General features: G+C 39.4%; 2 protein-coding genes across 5 annotated transcripts in view; both read right to left on the minus strand.

The window, feature by feature from the left end:
• LOC104152171 (T-box-containing protein TBX6L) overlaps nucleotides 1–9975 on the minus strand; it is a 37157-nt gene extending 27182 nt beyond the window's left edge. The window contains exons 1-3 of the mRNA XM_068910843.1: nucleotides 9959–9975; nucleotides 8412–8525; nucleotides 472–620 (exon numbers count right to left, since the gene is read on the minus strand). The gene's annotated coding sequence lies outside the window, so the exon portion shown is untranslated. The remainder of the gene's footprint in view (nucleotides 1–471; nucleotides 621–8411; nucleotides 8526–9958) is intronic.
• A 1497-nt stretch (nucleotides 9976–11472) lies between these two features.
• CABIN1 (calcineurin binding protein 1) overlaps nucleotides 11473–19190 on the minus strand; it is a 128119-nt gene continuing 120401 nt past the window's right edge. For all 4 annotated transcript variants that reach the window (XM_068910841.1, XM_068910842.1, XM_068910839.1 and 1 more), the window contains 3 exons: nucleotides 15550–15714; nucleotides 13420–13646; nucleotides 11473–12919 (listed from right to left, as the gene is read on the minus strand). In XM_068910841.1, coding sequence (XP_068766942.1) covers nucleotides 12776–12919; nucleotides 13420–13646; nucleotides 15550–15714 — 536 coding nt within the window. In that variant the 3' untranslated portion in view covers nucleotides 11473–12775. The remainder of the gene's footprint in view (nucleotides 12920–13419; nucleotides 13647–15549; nucleotides 15715–19190) is intronic.

Consider the following 19190-nt stretch of genomic DNA (forward strand, 5'->3'; position numbering starts at 1 on the left):
GTTTTACTTAGCAAAATATCAAAGGTATTTAAGTCTATTTCTGTTCACAGACATGAAAATTTTGCTAACGGATGCAACCAGTGCAGCAGATGATTGTTCTCTAGCCAAATCTCCCCAGGCTAAAGAATCTCAGTTTTCTTGAAGGCAGTTCTGCTCCAGCTTTTTCTGAAAGCTACTTCGGAAATGGAATTAGTCCCTTAAGAGAGCGTTCAGCTTAAAGAAACCTCCACATACTTGTGTTTTCATGGCTAAACCCATTCCACGTCTAGCCAAACAAAGTAACAGATTTTCTTCAGCAAATAAAGCAAAATTTATCAAGTAGTAAATAAAAGCAGCAAAATCAGCATTCTCTCTTCACATCATCCTCCGCCACACAAAATATTAAACCTACATCTATATTTAGGCAGTAAGGAAATACTCTCATAACAGAGCAGTATCACAGGAGTAATGTCCGCTTTGGAAATGCGTTACCTTGATGTTTATATAACCACAGGAGACCATTCAACAATGACAACGTGTTAATTCCATTGACGTTATCTCTCAAATTCAGTCATGGGGGTTTGGAGAATTCTTTTTTTTCTTTTTTTCTTTTTTTTTTTTTTTTAAGATGGCTCTTTCATCTAAAACAGAATAAAGCAGGACATAATGGATAGTTAGTAACATACTGTTAAACAGTTAAAAGACACAGGGAATTTCAAATAGGGAAAAGGAAAAAAAAGAAAAATCCAAGTAAGTCTTGATTAGAAAAGAGACTTGTTATTTCCACACTGAATCTTTCCAAAATCTGAGCAATCAAAGCTAGGAGCTCTCCAAAGAACTGATCATGTCCCACGCTTACCTGAGTGGACACTTATTAGTCTTCTCCAGAATTTTACTCAAGAAAAGTTCTGTGTCACCACTGTGAGGAAATTCAAGTGGCTTTTCTGCATTCCTCTTGTTTAGTTCCATCGTGGGACCAGCTCCTAGCAGATATTAACATCCATTCATTCAGAATGAAAGAAAAGCCATAGTTTTATCTAAACTTGGCCAGCAAATAAACTGGTGAACTGTTTCAGATGCATAAAAATGTTCTAGTTTCAAATTCCATGACAATGTGGTTTTTTGGACAAGTAGTTTCTATTTTACAGAGGTGGAAAAGGGATTATAAACAGTTTATTGAAAAACGTACCAGCTAGTGGAAAAGCTCCAAAGCACGATCCACTTCTTTTGACCCTTATAATTTAACCAATAAATCAATGGAGTTCAGTATGAAATAGATGAGGAAGGTCAATATTGAGAAAGCCCACCTACAGAACACGGCAAGAATGTAACAGTTTCTAGCCCATCATCTTCCACTAGCATCTCCAATTCTACTGCTGCTGTACTGAAAGCCACCAGGTTTTCCTTGCTGGAACAAAAATCAACCAATGAGGATGGGGAGAAAATTTGTTAAATAAAATGATATTTCTAATAAATACCCTGCTCTAGGAATGACATGAAGATGAGTGCTGCTAAATGGAACTTCATTTTATAATGGTTTCCCTTCCTGGAGCTCATGTAGATGAATTCAACTGCTTCCCAAAGTTCATCCCTATACCATATCCATCATAATTCCAGAATTACTTAGGGGTATTTCTTAGTATTGGTCTCAAATTAATTTGCAACGATTCTAAAAGCATATTTTGTTTCTGTTTACTCTGATTGCTTTGTTATCAAAACCTCACATTACTTTGTCTTTTTTTTTTTTTAAATACACCCTACCAGACCTGTGCATGTTCTTTGTAGTCGCTCAGTTTCCCACAAATTCCATTTGGGCTCAGTACTTATCAGCAAAGATATTTCAACTTTTGCTTGGCCTTTTTCAGTTTTCAGTGGTTAACTGAGAAATTTTGAGGCTGCAGCTACTAAGGAAGCACGTCTATTTATTCTAAAGCATCTGTTTTCAATGGGATTAATTTTTAGTTGTAGAAATATCTTTATTGTGCTTTAGGACACGAAACAAATTGTACACAATGGCCTTTGGCTGATGAAGCTTTTTGCCATCTTCATTGAAATCAACAGCAGTCATATATTTAAGTACTTTGTTGAATCAGAAGAAATACTTTGGAAGAAATATTGTCCTCTCTCCCTCTTTCCAAGCAGAATCTTTGCATTTGGAAATAATGCTTCCAAATTTTTGCATTCTTTACAGCTACTTTCCCATTTGTCTTCACAGTACCAGCTAACGTGACAGTTGCTGCACTGTGCTGTCTTTATGTCTGAGTTGCCATTACTCGAGTGTGACCATACTCACAAACTGTGCGTTATAATACTAACAGAAATCTTTTCAAGTTGTATTGAAATTGCAGGAAGTCCTGCTCATTAAAAAGTACATATGCGGTAAGAGCACATATAATCACATACTATTTACTCCCTCTTATATTTTAGTTCAATTAGCAATTGCCGAAAAGTGAATTCATTAATTTAGACAGCAACATCTCCGGAGCAGTCATCTGAATTATGTGCAGTTGTTAAAGGAGCTTGTGTCTGCCTCTTAACAGCTGCCAATACACATGTCCGAGGCGCTGAGCCCCTGGGAGCCGCTCTGCGTCCTGCCGGGAGAGCGGCAGTGCTCAGACAGGGCTAAGCACCTGTCATCCCAGCTGAATGGGGACATATTTGCAGCCAGGGGGAGGCAGGGGAAGACATCAAGAGATTAAAATGACTCTGAGGCAGCGGTCTTTCTAGCAATACTGCACTGCTTTCCCATTTTTCTGCCTAAATGGAGAAAACCCAGTGTATTAATAACATGCAAACAAGAAATATACAGGCCTGGCAAACCTTGCCACAGGCAGAGAGTCGCGGCCCAGGTCACCGGGAAGGTTGACTTCAGCGACGGTCGGATTCAGCAGAAGCACGGCGCACCCAAGAGCGCGCTAATAAACGCGCTCGGCTGGTCTGTAGAAAGACCCAAGTGTCTGTCTTCTCACAACTAAAACATCAACTGTCCTGCAGCACTAGTTAGACGCCAAGGGTTAGCTATAACTGCACTGGTAGAATTTAAGGGCTTCTTTATGCTAGCAGAGCAAGGGCATTAATGGCACCCACGTTACCAACAAGAAACTCCTCTTTTTGCAGCAATACTTTAAGATGTGCAATTCCAAGCAGTCGCTTCGTTTATGAAAGCCAAACTGAAAAATCATCTCGTACCATTTCTACTCACTGTGAGACGACACGTCAGGATCTTTGTTACGCTCCCAGGCAAGCTCATTTACTCGTGAAGTAGAGGAAGCATTTCCAGCCGTGCCGTCTATTGGCAAAGTCGTACCGGCACTACTATTTGTTTGAACTTGCGCTGATTACTCGAGGGCGTAGCATTGCAAATGGATGCTGCAAGCTCTATAACTTCCACAAGGAATTGCTAAACCTTGATTTTTTTCTTTAACTCACTCTAACTTAATATGTATCTCATGTACAGTCTAGACATTCCTAAGTGACAAACTTCCCTATTCAAACTATTACGCCTCGACATTCATATAGCAGAGTGTTTTTACACGTTAGCTCAATAACCAAGTCAAGCTGTTCTTTGAGAACTTATCCAGCGCTATCTCATAAGGGGAAAATAAAATGATCATTGCAATCGCATTGAAGGAGATGCATCTTATACATACCCACACACTCAGAAGAGAAAATTTGATTCTGTTAATATGCTTGGATGTAAAACTTAAGGAATTTAAATCTCTAGCATGAATAACATTACAAGGAATCAAAAAAACACTTCTGAAGTATGAAACTTTTCTGCTCATATAACATTCTTTAGTGATAGTTGATACAAAGTACATTCGCAAATAAAACTCAGTTGCAAATTATTTCTTGTGAACAGGCCTTCATATCTGGCCAAAATCTCTAAGAACAAAAAAGAAAGGAATCTGAGTACATAGACAGCTTCTTAAGCTAATTGTGGTTATACACAAATAATAACAACAACTAAGCATTTACGGAAGAAGCACTATGTCTAAAATACTGCTACATGTGAAAATCCTGGCCTGTTTTTTTACCTTCTACTATATCCAGAAGAATAATATGCTATCTAAAATCGAATGAATACCATTCCAACATGGTTATCACAAGCTTATACCATATATGAACTTTGTTTATATTCCATTTATACTGGAATTCACTGTTTGCAGGGTCTTTGGGGAAAAGAAAAAGGAAGAGAAAAAATAGACTGAGGAATAAAAATTGAGAGGGGGATTTTGGTGTTTAGTCTGACAGCAAAAAATAACTTTACCCATATAAGTTGACTTGATTTTAGATAAGCAATTTCCTTTAATAAGGCAATGTTACTTAGGGGGACATTGTGAAGTGTTCCTCCCACTGGGATTGTATAACTGAATGCTTTTGTACTAAGCTGCAAACACACTCATTTAAGTGCACAGATAAATCCTAAATGCAGGCTAAGTGTGATTTTCCTTTTCCCTTTGGTAAAAGAGACTTTGTTTTTCTGATTCTGCAGTCAGTTCAAGGCCTCAGCTATATCTCATGATCCTATTTCATGTGCATTTCTGCAAGATGACTATAGTACTTGATCTTAGCTCCCGGCTGCCTACTCAGTTACTGCTTTATATAACAGATTGTTATACAAGATTTTTTTCAAGCTTGAAAGACACATATTTCTCTCTCCTTACTTTCATATACACTTTTTGTCCCTTAATAAAATTTGCTTTAAACAAACTATCTCAAAACACTTTACAGATGAGTTCTACATTTATCTCTCACTCTTGGACTCAGCTACACTGCTACAAATCCCAAGCCACTGCAAGGAAATACATGGAATTAATCAGGATTTACACTAATGAAGCTAAAAGCACCAGACTAACAGGGAAAATATACTGCCTTTCCCTCTCCCATTATAATATGCTGCCTAATAAGAAAATGAAAAACACCCAGGAGGCTTTTTATAGGGAAAAGACAAGGCAATTACTGGTAAGGAAAAACATAGTTACGAGGCAAAAGCCAAAACACGTTGCATGCGAACAGCAAGCACAGAGCGATTCTGCTCTCATACTAAGTTGCAACGTTAATAGTAACGGAGTGAGGTTCGGTGGTGGTGTTGGCGTTTTTTTAAATAGGAACCCTGGACAGACTCCTATAAAGGGATTCATGGGGGCTCTACTCATTCTCTTAGCTTTGGATTAGAGAATAAATGTATAGAAAGGACCTGTGGGCCAGTAAGACCGTTGAAGGGCCTTAGGAATAAGTGAGCTCCAAGATAGCAATGCAATTTACTCTTTGAGAAGTTTAAATGAAGATCCTGGTCACCCATTTTACTTTCGCCTTTTATTCGGTCACAGGGCCCCCTCTAGCGTTGCCGAAGCAGGCAGAGTAACTGCAAACAAGCGGAGCAGCCTTTGGGCATGGCTGCCTCGACACGCACTCGCGCGCTTGAGATTGCACTCCGGCCGGGTGTGCCACATGCCTTGTTCTTACTCATGCATGACATTTTATTTTGGGTAAATCTATCGATTGGATAGAAAATATTTTGGAGCTAATATATAGGCACGCCCCTTGACATCTATAGCGCAGTGCTACGAGGTTGCACCTGTGCCTCTGCAGACATTAAGCTCCTTTCAGACATGGCAAACAGCTCACGTGCTTATCATGGACAGCTTGTAGGTAACGTGGAAAAAAAATAAAACAATCGTGTATGTTCCATATACATATACATCGCTAAGACCTGAACTCTTTTTAAGGGTCAGCTACGGCCAAAAGAAATCTATGGGCAGCAAGATGCCCATATCGTGTAACTTGGAACAAAGCTGGGCACAGGCCAGTGGTAACACGTTGCTGCTCTAGGACAGCTTCGAGGATTGTGCAGTATCAGTCCTGGAGCTGGCTCCCGAGCACTTTTGGCTGGGATGACATCCTCATGCACATATGAGATAACCAGCAGCAGGTACAGAAATGTCTATCCAAGGAGAGACACGTCTTTAAATCTCTGGTGGGATTTGCCTGGAGTCTCTAACACCTAAGTATCCATTTGAAAGAGCCATTCACGTGAAGATGAGTAAAAGTCACCCTCCAGAAGCCAAGAAACCTCAGATGCCCATCTGCTGTTGTCTGTAACACTGTTTTGTTGTGCCCTGCACCAACAGTTGAGAGTCTGACGGGGAAGTTCTCACAAGGGCACGACTTGAGCTGGTACAGCCTGCGTACCTCCTCCTGAACACCCCCATGGAGTCTGAGCAAAGCTAAGAATATATTTCTTCAGCATCTGACCCATATCGTTGTTCAGCTGCAAAGGTTGTGCACTGCAGCATCTCACAAGCTTCATTTCTGCACTGGCTGCAGCATTGCAGCCAGCTGACACGGCCGTTATACTGGACTGCAGTGTGTCCTGCCGGCAGAGCTGAAAAGAAATTCCACCTGCCCATTGGATTTTACTTGCTGTTTCTTGTTCACGATTACTTAACGCCAAATACATAAATCACAAAGCTGAGGGTAATTAAAGCCTTAATGTCTGTTTCTGAAGCTGGTCTTCCTTTGCACAAACATAAATCCAGTTGCTGAAGATCAGCTGAAGGTCAGATGCTCACTACTAAATCTTTGCTTTTTCAACTCCCTAGGATGCCTGGTTAATAGCAGATAAAGCAGGCTGGGATGGATTTCATCACCACCTACTGAACAGTCATAGGTGCAACACTGAGGCTTACAAAGCATGAAGTGGGTAGGCCCACATTCAGCTCTCCTGCTTCCGACAAGCTGTCTCAAAACAACAAACCAAACTAAAAGTATGATACTATTAACCAAACCAAGATGGCCACTTGAAATGTGGTACTGTTTTACTAAACCTCCCGTAAAGAAAAAGGGATGCATATAAAAATGAAACAAAACATTTATTTTGAGGAATAAGTAGCCATCATAGGGATCCATTTTCAATGTATGACACAAAAGATCTAGCTCACATCAGTAGCATATTTAATATCATTGAGACACCCAACAGCTGTACCTCAAGATATACTGTCATGGTTCACTGCTGCAAACCGATCAGTAACCTTGAAACCTGCATACTCTACCATCCGAATAGGGGGTAGAGAAATCAAATAGGATAAAAAAAATTATGCCAAAGCAAAGCTAGATGCTCAAAAATGGCAATACACAGGTCTAATTTTGGGTGCTTGTACTGAAACCACCACGCACAAGTGCATTACTGTCACAGCTTTAAGTGGGGCTGGTTGCGCTGCGCCAGTCAAGTTGCTGCTTCACTTGGAGGAACTTCCCTTCCCTTTGGATGCTATTTCTGTCGCGGATAGCAATGATTTCAGAAAACACGGCTGACCAGACTCTGACAGTGCTGGTCACAATGTTACTACAGGACAGCAGAAGAAAAGGGATTAAGGTAAAAAGGCTGTGTACAAGTTTGCGCAAGAGAAAAACGAAATGGGATATCTATGGTGTGCTGGGTCGTGGTTCTGGCGCTCATGCACAACTGCCCAGGTGCACGAGGACTTAGTGATGAACATCAGCTTACTGTGTGCTGGAGGCTTGTGCATATGTGAATGCAGTGCAGGACATTTTGAAGGGATAAAAACTGCACTAAGATGACCACCACGATCCACTTGTTACCAACATCCTTAATGTCATCAGGCTTAAAACTTCTGGTTTTAGTCCTAACAGATTTAAGTTATCTGCCTGCTTTTTTTGTAAGACTTGAGAAAATGAAGCCTATTAGGTTTCCTAAGAAGCTGCTCATTAAGCTTTTAAAACTCTCTTGCCTAAACTGGAACACCACCTAGGTTGGGACAGTATCTAAGTATACCAATGAAACAGCCAGATGAAGGCAGAGTGGGAACCTCAGCTGCAGAAAATAGGTTGGTGGAAGAGTTACAGAGCCGAGTAAGTAAAAGCAGCATGGATAATGACAGAGAGAACAATATAAAGGAACAGGAAAAGCAAGCAGGAGCTGAAAAAACATAACTTCAGTATTTTCTAGAGAATATACCCCCAGATTACTCCTAAAATACTGATGCATACCTTGAAGCTTAGCGCTAGTGGATTCCTAGTAATCAGTCAAAAGAAAGGGAAACATGGCAATTAGCACTCAACATCTACCCTGAACTTCTTGCCATCACCTTCAGCTGCAAGAACAAAGCTCCTATATCCCAGCTCTAAGTAACAGCTCATAAGACTTATGCTTGCTACTTTTTCTTCTAAACATCCCAACTCATTCACTTTACCACGTTGTTCCTTAAAAAAAATACGGCAAGCACCTCCAAGAACAGAAACGAGTTAGGCCCTGTAACACTGTACACACCAGCTATGTCCATCATGAATTTTTCAGCTTCCTAGAAATATCATCACCACTGCCAAAACCAGAACGTTGAATTTAACTGTATGATCTCACCATAGTGAGTTACAGCTTTGTGATTTACAAAACTTAAGTCTATTCTCACCTGGCTCCTCCGTTTCCATTCAGTCTATTTTGTCTCCTAATCGGCTTCTGCTGCCATGCTTTACTCATCTTCTCCTGGTCCCTTTTCTCCCTGACCATATGGTGTTTATTTTGGCTGGAAGAGACATTAATTTCATTATTCATGAGGCAATCTTGTTCTAATTAAAACATAAAAAAACAAGAAACAACAACTGACAAACTCTAGTACTTGATAAAATTAAGGAAGACATGTAATGTGGAATAAAAAGTTATTAGTTTTGGAGGAACAGCATTTCTGAGACAGCAGGAAGAAGCCACTAATAACAGCTGTGCCTAACAGAAAAATTCTTAGTAAAACCCTAGCCCTTGCCTCAGAGATCTGAACTCTCGATGGCCTCAATTACACAGAGATTGTAGAATCCTTGTGCCAGGAAAAGAAACTGCACTCAACACAATTAAATCCCAGTACTATCTACCTTAAGAATAGTGATTAAGGTAGCCAAAAATGATTTGCTTTTTAAATCAATTACTGGCCGAAAGGGGCAAAAAAGGAAAGGAGAAATAGACACCTTCCCGGCCCCTACTTGGGCTTCAGGGTGAACCGAAGTTTTAAATTCTGGACTGGCCTGAGAAAAGCTGGTCACTTCATTGGGGGACACACAAAATCATTGCAAACACAACAGAAGGTACAAGGGAGAGATGCAGAAAGAGGTTAACAAGAAAACTGCCTTTGCTGTGCTCATCTGTTTATATCCAAAATAGCTTCTAACTACATAGAAACAATAAATTCAAATCTTCTGCTGGGTTTTCTAGCTCTGATTATTCTGTAGAAAAATGACATTTGAGTTGGATCTTTTATTTGGCAATCTGAGTTGGATTGAGCGGCATTTGAGTTGGATCTTTTATTTGGCAAACAAGGTTTCATGTTTAAAGCTCTTCCGATGTTACAGCAGTAAGGATAGTATATAATACTATGTTTTAATACATTTTTGTCTGTACATGCAAATTCACTTTAGGCACCAGATACTTCTCTCTCTATAGCTTCACAGGGAAAAGAAACCCAACAAAATAATATATACAGAGCAGCAGTATACTTCAGTAGCTGCCATTTATTTGTCTGGCATAATATTACAAAGAAATCTGGGAACGTAAAGATTTCAGAAGCAACGGTGACCCAGCAAACCCTAAAGACCAAATACTTTATTTATATTTGATATGCAACTATGAAACAGGGGAGTTGATCATTTTGACCTTGCCTATACTGAGATCAAGCTATTATGACTATGATTAAGATAAACTCAAAGACATCGCTTCAAGTAAAATCATAGCTAATTCAGTTTTACCAAAAGACTTTTTTCTTGAAAATTCCATCAAATTTTATCATCAGGCTTCAGAAGACACCCTATTAAGTGAATACTTCTGTTTGCACAGGATTTGAAGTTCCCGCTTCAAGAACCTTTAGGGATGGTGCTTCAGACAAACAGCACACAAAAACGTAGCCAGAGATCTTGGCATCCTCTCCCCAGGACACGGTTCCCTGAATTGAACTACTACATAAACTGTACTTACAGAGAGAGGATTTCATACATATAGAAGAAAAATGGGTCCTTTGGCATAAATCAGCAGTAACACCCATTATGGAAGATGGTCCACAGTTGAGCAGCGCAGTATTTGGCCGTTAGCAGAAGTGCAGGATTCGAAGGCGGCGGCCCACGTAACCCCATCGGTCTCAGTACCCTTTTGACCTTGAGGAAAAAAGTCCTTGAGCCACCTGAGAGCATAATAGGAATGAAAGATCACAGATAAAAAGTAAGAAAAACAGTTAAGACTTTTGAAAATCAGATAAAACAAGTTACACAGTTTTGTAGTTTGAAGATTTAAATGAGTTTAGAGCAGAACAACAATGTTCAGCTCACTTTGCTCATAGGAACAGTTTTAATCATTGTGGTAATTTTCCTTCAGCAATAAAAAACAAAACAAAGCCTTCTCAAAAAAGGAAGGCTGGGAGCCAAAGAAAGATCCAGATCAGACATTTTAGCAAGCACTGGAGGAAAAAATAATTCAAAACACCTAGTTTATAGGAAACCTCAAGAAGAATAAAGGAAAACAACCATTTTCAATGACCAAATTCAATTAAGAAATAGTCTTTTTTTGAAAAATGAGAGACCTAGATTAACTTTACTGAAGATTTGAAATGTTTTTGCCTGAAGACTACACTAAAAATGGTCCCCAAAAAATCAAGTCAAATGCTGAGTCCGCGTACATCAGCCCTATGCTAGATTGTGGGCCCAAGAATTCATAATTGATCTTAAAGTCAGCCATACATTTCAGAATATATATTAGCCAAAAAGCCTATATAGTCTACTCTACTTAAGAGAAAGAGCACTAATTAAAAGTATATCCTCCAAGAATGTTTGGCCCTGCAGTTCACTTTGTGTGTTCCATTTCTCATTACAAGCCGATTTCCTCTTTGTTTTTCCTGTGCTATCTTCTAAAAATACAGATCATTCCTTTTATTTTCCAGAGCTATCTGAGCTTCTTACCAGGCAATGCCTATAGAATATGCTACACACTGTATTTATAATAACTTACACCAATTGAAAACATTTTACTATTGAAAATATACATTTGCTTTTACCTCTCATCCTGATCTTCTCCACATGCCACTTGCAAGCTGCTCATCCATCACTTGCAGTAGGCAAACAAGTTACACGAACAATTGCTAATACGCCCACAATGGGTGTGTTCACCTGCTCAGAAATTACATTTTGTTCAAAATGAACAACACAGAGTACAAGAATGAACTTGCAAGACAAAGTTTGATGCTGCTTCTTTTTATTCAGGGACCATTCGGGTCTCAATGGGGATACTGAACTGGGGGCACGCATGCTTGGCAGCACTGGCTGACCAGGCTCTGGGTCACATAAGACCAAAGCCATCCCAAGAGTTCTGGTGGTCTTTAGGAAAGGAAGTTTTTTTTCCCCTCCTCCAGAACCCTCTTACCCAGGAAATAAAAGGAAGGGAGGAGTGGTATGTTCTCCAGAACCATGGCATCTTGACCTCTCCAACCAACAGAGACAACAGTAAGTACATTTTGACTTTATTAGAAAAAACAAAAACAAAAACCAAAAGTTTATACAAAGCTCTGCATTTCACAGAAAACCACCTTCCCCCGTAACACAAAGAAATCCAACATGGCAAGCTGTATGCATTTTCTTTTATCATATATATAAGTTTGTGTGTGTGTGTGTGTGTGTGTGTGTGTGTGTGTGTGTGTGTGTGTGTACGCATGTTTGTGTGTGTATATATATATCTATATATATCTATATAGCGTGACATGGATTTTTTTTGCACGGTTTGCATTTATTATTTTACAAAGTTAACATTCAGTAGAAAAAAAAAATGATTTTTTTTACCATTATTTTCTCATATAAATAACTGTGAGCAGTCCCTCTGCAGATAGTTAAAAAAACACCTTTTCGTGTCATTCTGTAAAAAACAGACGTTACTGAAATGGTACTGAAATCTTAAATTTTTTTTCAATACCGCCATAAAAATATCATCTAGCCCCCAATTCAAAATGCTTGTCCAAGGCATTAGAAGAGAAAGGACTGTAAGACAATTCTGGAAAGATCAGTTCTTTAAGCCAACATTCAGGTAGATAATTTTTGCTGGACCTCATACATATGAGTGAAATGAGCACAAACAGGAGGCCAACCTCTGTCTGCCTGGAAAACCTGCTTCTTTGCCTTCTGTCCACCTAGTCAGCTCTTAACAAGGCATCCAGCTGTGCCGTGGAGCCAACAGACTTTCAGCTCATTCTTCTCGCCCCAAACTGAAGCCATAGACTTCCCTGATGCCACTGAAAATTCGACTAGTTCAGCAAACTTCTCCTGCTCCATTCACCTTAAATGGAGTTGTTGGTCTAATCATGGTATGGCTAGACAGAGATTAGGCTGCAAAATTATTGGGAGGAAAATTTAACCTGTGGGGAAAATGAAAGACAACTAAAAGGTAGAAAAATGCTATAGAAAAGAGCCGCTGGACTGGCTCCCAAGGCTCTGGTTTGAAGCAGGAACAGTAGAGATGCGAGTTGCAGCTCAAAACATTCTCGTGTTTGCTGAAGTTAAAGGTGACAATGTGGTCCAAATGAAGTAACTGCCTGGTAAACAATCATTCTTTCTGTCGAGCACCATGATGGGGAGAATGGCGAAGATTTTGAAGGCAATACAAGCAGTAGTGGTGGTAACAAAGGTAATGGAAGTGAGGAACACAATGATGTAGATTAAATGGAGAATAATGCCAGCGAAGATGTTTCGCCTGCCAGAGATGCCGGCAACAAGAAGAATGGTTACATGGTTGGTGTTGATGATGGCCAGAATTCATTCATATGTCCATGTAGTCATCATCTTCATCAGTATCACTTTCCAGTGAGGACTCCTGGCTTGAGGTCTCTAAGATTTCCAAAGCTGGCTGACAAAGGCTCTCCTTCTTTACATTCGCTGCAGACTGAGCAGACAAAATAGCAGACTGATCCCAAAAAGAGAGAGAGAGAATATATTGCTAAATAGACAGGATAAACCCATGATCACAGGGATAAAAACCAACTGGCTGCTAGTCCTTCACATTCCTACGTCCTCTTATTTCTATAAATTTATGACATCCTAATGTGAAACAACATAGCATTTACCAATAGGCTTCCCCACAGTTAAAATTTGAGTACCTTCCACTAACATAAGAATTGCAAGGGCTACACTAACTCCCTCACCCGTTTTTGTAATTCCTTCTAATTCCCTCCGAGACAAGGGGCTGGGATAGCTGTGATTTCACTCATGTCCAAAATTTCACTAGTCCTTAAAAACTGACTCCTGCTGATAACAGCTAGCATCTCCTTCAATTACTTCTGCAACCCCTGGTTACAAACTGGGGACAGGAATGGTTGCTCCTCTCACATAGGAATTTTATTCAGGGGAGAATTAAGATAAAAACAATCATCTAAAAAAAAAAAATTAGTGTTTCCCTTTTATTACCTTTAATTTTTGCTTGGTCTCTTCTGAAATGCTGCCCTTTGGAGAAAGGAGGGTGGGAGTGGGTGGAGTGACAGTGATCTCAGGTGGAAATTTGGTGACAGATGAAGGTATGAAAAGCTTTGGCATGTTGGGCAGAATGCGAGTTTTTACACGGGTGCCATCTGTCTTGCTCTGCTGACTTCCCAAAGTCTGTGAGCTGGAGCTGAGTTCAGGCTTGGAACTGGAGGCTAAAGAGAAAATAAATAAGAAAAAAAAAAAACATGTTAGGAGGCTATCTATGATTTCAGATGTCAAAGGAGAGGGAACAGTTGATTGTTAAGCATATGGCTGGCTCAAAAGGCCTTTTTTCAAGCCTCGTTTTAATTAAGGCTCAGAAACAGAAGAAGAAAGCACCTCAAGATTCTACAGTGACAACTGGAAACTGGTCATAATTTTTAAAAATCTTATTGGACAGCAGAAACCCAGCCTGTCTGTGCTTAGCAGGGCAAATGACAGCATAGCCTTGGCCCATTTACATGTCATTAGAAGGTTACTGCAAACATCCACTTGTTGTTTCAGATCCAATCATCTTATCTTTGCATTCTGTAACGCTCGCCACTATGTAATGCAACAAATAAGGCTGCTTCATTTTATGAGGCTTTTTAAAACTTCCTCCACCATAGTATTGTCTCCTTTTTCCATTGTTGAGATGATCCTATCCACCCACGTTGTCAAGCTCCACCATCCATTTGTTATATTTTCAAGCAAGACCTTTGTGCTTTTCACCAAAGGAAACCCCACAGTTCCATAGTTGTCTTCACAAGTTAAGAAATATATATGGCAACACCTGTCAAAAATACCTCGTTATTTTCTTCCAATACTGCCATAGAAACCTCTTTTGGTGTGATGTCCAAAAGAGAAGCAAGATTCTTGGTGTGCTCATGCCACTTTCTGCCACACTGTTCAGCACTGTCACATCATTTTCATATGCTCCCCAAGAGCCTCAGCTTGTGGTCTTTACAATGCAAACTCGCTCAGACAAGGCTCATCTCTTTGTTCTTCACTTCCAGTGCGTCAGGTAAAGAGGGACCTGGCCCTTCCTTAGACACTATGACATTACAGAACAATATATACGTGCAACAATAATCAGTACAGGACAATACTTTTACATTCAAAACTGAGACTCTGTTAACAGAGATTTATTAATGCTGCTGCTTCATGCAGAGTCAGAACTATTCTTTTTTCTGTTTTACGAATGAAAACACCAGAGTCTCAGACTGATAATAACGAGAGGCATATTCATATAAATTTGTTTTAAGATTCAGTCTTGTCAAGTCCCAGTAAAATTACCTACTCTCTTGAAGGTTTCTGGGCCTGACAGGGCTACGTAATCGCAGCAAAATAAAGTGCCAGCTTCCCGATGCTATCCTGAAAAACCAAAGAGTGGCAGAACTAACTACTAAAGGATGTAAAATTGAATAGCATGTTTTCAGCAGTTTACAAGAACGTAAGAGTTGCCACACCAGATGAGGCACGGATTTCTATCGAGGTCTGTGACCCACCTCCAAGTGCAGCCAATTATTTCAGATTAGAGCGCCAGAAACGTTGCAGCAATCAGACTTAGGACAATCTGCTTCTCACAAAAAAGGAAAAAGAGATACCACAAACATGAATACCTAGAGTATGCCCTCGTGAAATACCAAGTTTTAAATTTTTCCAGTTAAAACACCACCTCTACTTTTCTTGGGAGGGAAAGAAAGCATTAACTGTTGTGAGGCTGGGTATTTACGTCAACTTCACTTACTCAGTCCAAGTATTGCGAAAAATCGTTTCTGCTAAATATTCCAATATTGTTTAAAAGAAGCACAGACTATAGCACGATAGCCAGGTGCTGGGGAGTTTTTTGTTTGGCTTTGCTGCCTTGATATTTAGCATGAGTCATACACCAAAAAGAATAACCATTAAGGGACTACGAGGCACTTCGCCAGGAAGCTGGGACATTGCCGGGAATGCCAGTAAACTCTGGAATACTTGACTGAAAGGAAGGCAGAGAAGCTGAGGAATATATATCAAAGCTACCCAAGTCTCTACAGATTGATACTCATTTAACCACTGATTTTCAGAATTCTAAGAAGCATAACAATCTCTTACCTTGGGTAGACACATGTCCTGAGCTTGTGCTGGTCACCGATTCCACTTGCCAGCACACAGGCTCTGGTGATGGTGCAACCGTAGCCATTTTCATCTGCTGACAAAGCCGTGACTCCTGCTGCTGAAATCCAAGCCCCTCCAAAGGCACTTCAAGCTCTTCTTCCTCTTTATTAACAAAACAAAATTCACAGATTAAGAGGTATTCTGATCCCCTTCCTAAGCCTCAGTCCTTTTGCTGTCTAACCAAGTAGATTTTTTTTTTTTTAAACACTGTTCTGGTATTTGGCATCATCAGTTCAAACTCTAAAAAAAAAAAAAAAAAAAAAAAAGCTGAACAAAGAATTCTGGTGCATGACTTATTGTTATCCTCACACAACTGCAAGAAACAAATACACCCAACTGACCATTAACCTCTGCAGATCTGAGCGTTCAAATAACTGTCATCCAGGCCAAGAAAAAAAACATCACACTTAATTAGGAGCCAGCTGTGATTCAGGGACCTCACTCTGATCTGCAACCACAGGTACATACTATACTGAAGAGCAACTTACTGGTAGGTAAGATTAATTATTGTGAACATCCAGTAACAGGGCCAGATCTGGTTTGATGTAACCAATATGAAGTTATAATAAATGCTCAGTTTTAAGTGATATGCCCCATGTACCTCTATAAATACATTAATTAGTCTAAAATTCCTACCTTCTGCCACTCCAGAATTTGGAATGTTTCCAAGTCAGAATCCTAGTGCATGTCCAATCTCTTAATTATATATCATCTGCATTTGCTTTTCAACGAATGCAATATCAAATCAGTTTTCTTTACACATTCAGCTGCATATTGTACATAAGAAGAATAATTATTTACTGAACTACTGTGAGCTACTAGTGACAATCCTTTCTGGGAAGGGCAGACTGAAATAGCTGCTAGCCTTCCAAGGCTATGGACTCGTGAACAAGTTCTTATTCTCTGATAAAACGAAGATATTCTTCAAAAACAAAGGACTGACTTGAATTACCTCATATTTACACAGAGTAAGGTGTGCACAGGCAACTATCACAGATCAGCTGATGCACTGATCTGTGCATCTAATTTGCTTTAGAATTCTTCATATGTCCCTGCTCTACAATAATTTAGGATTTTGAGCGCATAACTTCTTAAAAAGAAATTATTTTTCAACTTTTCTCACTGGAAAAATACTTTTATTTTCCCTCCTGAAGTGCTGAAAAATAATTCTCCATCTTCATCAATGTAGATAAGAACTGGGAATTTCCAGTGACAATGATCTCCTGTCCGAGAGTCCCCCTTGCAGAACATGCTTAAGACAACAACATTATGGTTTAACAACGTGGCAAAAGTCAAAGATGCAACTTTTTTAATGAATTAGATTTTCTAGGGTTCGTGAATAACTTGTACAAAAAAAGTTGACCAAAGCAGGATGTAAGTTCTTTCAGCCAGTGATTTTCATAGGTAAAGAAAAAATCCCATTATCTAATCTGGTAGCTGATAGCCAATACAAGCCTGAGAACAAATGAGATTCCTTGCAGAGAATTCTCCAATAGTTCCAGAAAAGGAAAGGTCACACACAATCACAGCAGCTTCTGTTCTGTACTGATTCGTGTATCAAGCACAAAATGGAAAGCTCCAACAGAGTAAAACGTAGTTCTCACCCTCAGCCCTCCCTTGCACATTTCTCTACGGACTTCAAAATTTGGCATTGGAAATAGGATGGTAACTGTCGAATTTATACAACACGCGTTGTATAAATAGATCAAATCAACTTAAAAACAACACAGAAGGAAATACTTAAACTACAGGAACCTTGACTAGGAAAATGATAATTCACTGTTTCCCTGTTTAAGAAACAGCAGAGAGCTGGAGAAGCATTTTGAGTACTTGCCTGCCTTTTACACCAGATACACAGATGATGTAACCACATGCTGAGAGAGTACAAGAGACTGGGTGCAAAGAAGACTCAGCCCTAACGTGGCCCGAAGCCCATACGCACACACCCTGTTACGTTGCTAGCTTCTGACGACAAGCTGCAGTCTGAACCCAGAAGACTTCCATAACGAAACGGCCACAAGACACACTTTTTGGATCAAAAGATAGAAAGAAGCATTACCTCAACATCTGAAAAAAGCAAGATGAAAATGATGATTTCAGAAGATTACTTTGCCAGACAGCTAAGAAGTCAACTCCTATCTAACTTGCTTCAACACTTCAGACTGCAAGTCTGAAACATGTTGGTAAGTACTAACTTATTCACGTACTAACTAAGAATACAAAACACTTAATTAATTTCAGCAGATATAATACTAAATATAAATGAATGGTAAATCCTATAGGCTTAACTATACTGTTAGCTGAGAACAGTTTGAATGCAGCCAACTGCTAAATTGTATTAGGGACTTAACAGTTCACCGTACAGAATAAGAGCTCAGAACTGTATTATTGGCTAAGGACAAAGCTCTACCTCTTATGCTGATTATTACCTTTACTTAATTATAAGATATACCATCGCTTAAGCTGATTTGCCGAGCCTTACTTCTGAATTATGCCATGCATCCTCACACTGACAAAAGCTCTTGTGGGCTTTGGTCTCGATTTCTGGTCAAATGCTACAAGACTGAAATCTGTCAACATCCTTTTATCAGCAGTCAGCATGCTCATTACGCATCCCTATCTTCCATAACACGCTCTGTTTGTTTTTATTAATTCTGTAGATCTAGTTTTATAGGGTAATAAAATCAGATTTAGTTTGAATAAAATTATGTGTCAGCTGGTTTCCACGTAAAAGTGAATGCAAATGAAAGGGCATAAATTTGGCAAACTAAACGTGCATTCCCATTCCTACACTTTTGGGAACAACACTTGTGAATATTACGTTAGGGTGCACCTTTCAGTACATGAGAATCAAGCATCACTGTCTGCTAATCAATGCCTTGCTGTCAGAGGAGTTAAATACACAGCGATTGAATTCTACTCCCTGAGTGGGTCATCCACTTTACTCTTTTATGACTGTGCAATTTCGTTTTTTGGTTTTTTGTTTTTGGTCACTTGAGAGTGGCATTATTTTCAAGTTAAAAATTAAGTCAATGACCAAATTTATTTTTTTTTAGTCTTTGAAAATAACAAGAATTGGTTGTTTCAGGCGCATATATCTCATAACTTGTACCAACGATAATTTAACTCAGTGCACTGGATATCTATTAAATCTTTTTTCCTTATAGACAAAAACGGCAAAAGACAGAAGGATAATCAAGAAGAAACACACATTTGGATTTCTTATTATCTAAAACAGATTTCTGAAGAGAGTATCTTAATATTTGTCCTGTGGAAGACACTGTTATAGCCCTGAACATAATGTCCCAGATTTTCTAATAAAAACTTTCCCCAGGGAGCTAAAGACTCCACTAACTCATGAGCCACAATATTCTGCCCAAGTGCAAGAGCACAAGCAAATAAGTACTGTACCTTCTGAAGGTGTTCAGAAGCTCAGATTTAATCTCAGTTAGCAAATCTTTTGCTAATGCAGGTTTTCAAACGTTAGCTCTACAAATCCAGCTTAAAATAAAAATCAGTTTCTGAAGACTTAAGACGCAACAGCCAGTTGTCTCCAGGCTGAAGACGGGACAGGTACA

This window comes from Struthio camelus, chromosome 17 (assembly GCF_040807025.1).
Source record: "Struthio camelus isolate bStrCam1 chromosome 17, bStrCam1.hap1, whole genome shotgun sequence".
Lineage (NCBI taxonomy): Eukaryota > Metazoa > Chordata > Aves > Struthioniformes > Struthionidae > Struthio > Struthio camelus.